General features: G+C 31.9%; 1 protein-coding gene across 1 annotated transcript; it reads right to left on the reverse strand.

Annotated features, from left to right (window-relative positions):
- Positions 1 to 540: 540 nt before the first annotated feature.
- Positions 541 to 3623, reverse strand: LOC148304440 (glutathione S-transferase-like). The gene is made up of 4 exons (XM_088268304.1): positions 3412 to 3623; positions 2508 to 2675; positions 1781 to 1920; positions 541 to 850 (listed from the first exon to the last, which is right to left on the reverse strand). The coding sequence occupies exons 1-4, from the start codon at positions 3548 to 3550 to the stop codon at positions 680 to 682; spliced, it is 618 nt and encodes a 205-aa protein (XP_088124430.1). The 5' UTR covers positions 3551 to 3623; the 3' UTR covers positions 541 to 679.
- Between the last annotated feature and the right edge of the window lie 741 nt (positions 3624 to 4364).

The raw sequence follows: 4364 nt of genomic DNA on the forward strand, positions 1-4364 counted from the left end.
ATGACCAAAAGACTGTCTTTTTACCAAAATCAGAGACAACGTGTGATGTAAAATTATGTTATACATTATTTGTTTTCGTTGGCAACAGTTTTTTCTCTCTCCTGTGTAAACTAGCAGACGTATTTTACATTTCAGAAATATAAAGCACAATAATTCGTATATATGCATGTTTTGAACCTCCAAATGTAATAAACAAGAAAACGTATTACAATTGATGGTATACGTAAATATATGAAAATATACATAAGTATATATAAATATTGGACAAAAACTGAGTTTGTAACCGTCTATGTCTATATATATATACATATATATATATATATACATATATATATATATATATATATATATATATATATATATAAATATATATATATATATAAATATATATATATATATATATATATATATATATATATATATATATATATATATATATATATATATATATATATATATATATATATATATATATATATATATATATATATATATATATATATATATATATATATATATATATATATACAGTTCTTTACATTGTGTAAGAGTACATTTAGTTCTGACGTATTTGTGTCTATTTGATCAAGTTAATATTTGATAGTCGGTCGTTATGTTAGGTTCTTATTTAGGCGGCAAGCGGTGTCTTTTAAGCCTTGTATAATCTCGTCGTCAGCAATTAATGGTCGTAGTCTGGCCTCTTGGTGATGTAGGCCTTGATGGCTGGAAGGCTCTGAATCTTCTGCATGAGCTGGTACAAGTGGACGTACTTGCCCTGGAGGAAGTCGACTCCCCACATGGCGATGGTGGATTCGACGATGCCAACGAAAAAGAAGTCAATCCAGGTAAGCTGGAAGAAAAGGAAGCTTTTAGATTCCACGATGTCAAAAAAAGACAGTGAAGCTCCTAAGCTTTTTAACACACTTTTATTTCATCCATATCACATGTAGTTGAAAGTACAATCAAGAATACAGGAAATGATCTAAAGAGTTCAAAGATCTTCAGTAAAATAAACCCCTTGACTGAAGAATTTGAGAGAATGGCACCAAAAGAAGATGAAGTGAGGTATGAAGTATTTTTTAATGATTTAACACAAAATAGGTAACAAAAAAAGGTTGAGCAAAAAAAACGAATTTGTGTATATAATAAGACCTAAAAATAGGAATGCTAGTGTTTTGTACTAGCAAAACAAAGAACTCATAGCATAAAATATTTTATTTTGGAAACATTAGAAAAAACTAGAACTTGATACAGAAACGTAAATCGCTAAAAAAACCAAATGGTAAATGATATGCTATGGCTAATATTACTGGAAGGGAGTGACTGAAGTAAGGCCAAAACCGTAAGGAGTGGAGTGCAACGAAGGAAACATTCACCCTAAGTAGAAACGGATTGTAAGATTTTAGTTTGAAATTTACAAACTCATGTTGGTCGTTCGAACCAGAAAAGACTTTAGGGCGTTCGAAAAATAATACACGAGCATTAAAATGTAACAAAGGTTAAATATTGGAAAAAACAACAGACATAGAAAACTGTCTCATTAAATCAATCTAAATATTCATTAGGGATAATAAACCCGTTTTACAGCGAAAACAAAAAGAAAGAAAGAAGGGAAATATCTCAATTCAATGGATGATATTCAGATAGACTTAAAATATGTAATCTCTCGTCTCAAAAATGTGCAATCGTCTACTGCGGGAGATCAGGGCCTTCAGGTTAGGGAAGGACACTTTCTAACTTAAGTAGTGTAATTGAATTAAATATTTTAATTTGCTCTTACCTTTCCAAAGAAATATCCACTGTTAGACTCCACCATTTTCTCCATACGGGTCAGGTAGATGGGACAAATTTCGGTTTCCAGAGCCTTTCTGTATTGGAGTTTCCTGGTGGTGTCAGTCTCACGGTAGTATTCGAAAACCTCTGTTTATGAAAAAAAAAAACATTTTGAAATACTCCGCAATTGAATCACGACAACGTTACTTACAATTTATTTGTCAAACTAGAAAATGATTGCTGTTTTTTTTTATTGTACATCAAAAAATCTCTTGCAGACGACAAATGACCAAATCAGTTTTCAATTATTGTATCAATTTTTTAGACTAATTTCAACTAATTTAGTTTTAGATTTGAATATTTTTATTTCAGTATTAAAATAAATTTATGAATCATGTACCAAAACTTTTTACACCCAAAAATATGGTATTCTCTATATTTGATATTTATTAGTAAATATCAAAAGTTGGACATCAACATTAGTTTGATCGAGTTCTGAGCAGAGAATTAGGAATATACGAGATTGGACGGGGATCAGAACCATCGAGACACTGTTTAGAGCTGCCAGGCCAAGGACAATTACTCTCAAGAGACACTCGCACTCACAGAAGCAAGACCAAAGATCAACAGTAGTTTAGTCGATCTCTGAGCGGTCATTTAATTCAAGCGAAAAAATAAGCATTAATATTATTTACGAAATTATTGGCTTCTTTTTAGCATGCAATTCGACTTACTGTGCCAGAACTCATAGATGGTCTCAGCAACGGTATCCATCTGCGCGTTGGTGATATCATCAGTGCCGAAGAGGTTTAACTTCTTTCCCAAGAAGCGAGCGATGGCAAGAGGCTGGTTCAGCACTTTACCGTCATACTCCAGCATGGGCAGCTTTTGGAATGGCACGTCTGGAAGTACAAGAAATGACATCTACCATGATGTTTGTCTTAGGATTGAGGCTAAGTGCTTCCTCGATAAAACCATAAGTTCTAAAAGCAATAGAATGCCTCTTTAGTCATTGTTGCTCTCGCTTAATCTGGATGTCTTGTACGTTTATCCATCTGACAAAACATCATCCGTTTGTGTCTAGACAACATTTCAATTAAGTCAAAAACTTGGGAACAAGAATGACATCAATTATTTCAACTAATACAATTTTTCAATAATCATTTGAAAAAATACACGATTATTCAAGATTTGAAATAGAAATCTTATTCTGTACCAAAAAACAGTAAGTTTGGCAATTATTGTGTTATGGTTTAAAACAGAAATCGAAGCAAACAATGAGATACTTATTTTGTAATAAAAATATTATAACAAATATTATAACTTCTGTATCTCTCTTTTATAGTTCATAATTAATGCTACTATTTACGAACATTCGGATTCGATTCAAAGTTGTATACATATTTCAACAATGAACTAAAACAACATTTTACAATGTAACAACTAAGTCTAATGAATAAACAAAGAAAAATACGGTAGGTAAAAAGATACATATTTGTAGAACAGTTAGAATATTGGATTAATTTTTCTGAATTTTTGAAGAACCCTGAAAGTCTCTGGGAGCTTACAAGAAGAAATTTATGCCAGGACTTAATGAAATAAAAATAACATTATTTTAAAGAAAAAAAATATTCTTACTCAGCTTCACTGTCGGCCAGGTGGTCTTGTAGTTCACGATAACGTTTTCAAAGTTGACTCCTCCATAGGTAAGCATGTACCGGATGGATTCGGAGGTTCCCATGAAGTCATAGTAAGTGAACTTGTAGACTGGAGCCATTTTGAAGATTCGGGTTTACAAATAGTTCTAGAAGATCAGAGCTGTTGAATTAATGGTCTTCCACTAACTAAAGATTCACTCTGCGCGTCCACTATTTATATCGGCGAATAATCGCAACTTCCGCCGAATTATCAATTTATTTCCATTTTATTGATATGCCTTTTGTTCAATAACAAGTATTGGTGTATCTGTTGGCGATTTATTTGACCTCTGAAGGCAGAAAACAGAATTTTATTGAACAATGCAGATAGTACAATCTAAACAGTATGAAATTAATTCATTTTACCTTTTTCCGTCGTTAAATATTTTGCAATAAACGTACTTACTTAGTATAATGTTGACGCCTTAAAAAAATCATCCGATACCACACAATTTCACGTGACAACTCAGATTCATACATAACAATTAAATTATCTGAAATATAATTATGCTACTTTGACACCGTTGACATTGAAATAAGACATTCAACTGATTATTTGTTAAATTATACGTTAAAAAATAGATTTAATTCTAACAAGAATAATTACAGCATTCTCTCTTTTCGTAAAATTCTCTACAGTCTCTTGTTGAGAGGTTCATTTATTTTTTCTGATCATAGTCATTCTTCGTTCTTCCCAAGGAAGATCACTTTCCATTCCTCGCCATAACACATCATTCTTGAGTAATTCCTTCTCTGTCCAATCGGCCAGACTATGGAATGAATTACCGCTCCGCGTAAAAAATGCACCTTCTCTAATGATTTTTATGAAACGTCTGAGACATAACTATTTATCATTAGAATCCTAACTGTCCATCAAACCTCCTCCCTTAGTTT

The sequence above is a fragment of the Brachycentrus maculatus genome, unplaced genomic scaffold (genome assembly GCF_059751285.1).
Source record: "Brachycentrus maculatus isolate JH-2025_06_01 unplaced genomic scaffold, ASM5975128v1 h1tg000317l, whole genome shotgun sequence".
Lineage (NCBI taxonomy): Eukaryota > Metazoa > Arthropoda > Insecta > Trichoptera > Brachycentridae > Brachycentrus > Brachycentrus maculatus.

Excerpts from the sequence above, each read along its gene's own strand:
- LOC148304440 (XM_088268304.1), bottom strand. The coding sequence starts at position 3,550 with ATGGCTCCAGTCTACAAGTTCACTTACTATGACTTCATGGGAACCTCC. Across the intron at positions 2,676-3,411 it reads CTGGCCGACAGTGAAGCTGA|ACGTGCCATTCCAAAAGCTG; the intron begins GTAAGAATATTT and ends TTGTACTTCCAG. Across the intron at positions 851-1,780 it reads GTGGATATTTCTTTGGAAAG|CTTACCTGGATTGACTTCTT; the intron begins GTAAGAGCAAAT and ends CTTTTCTTCCAG.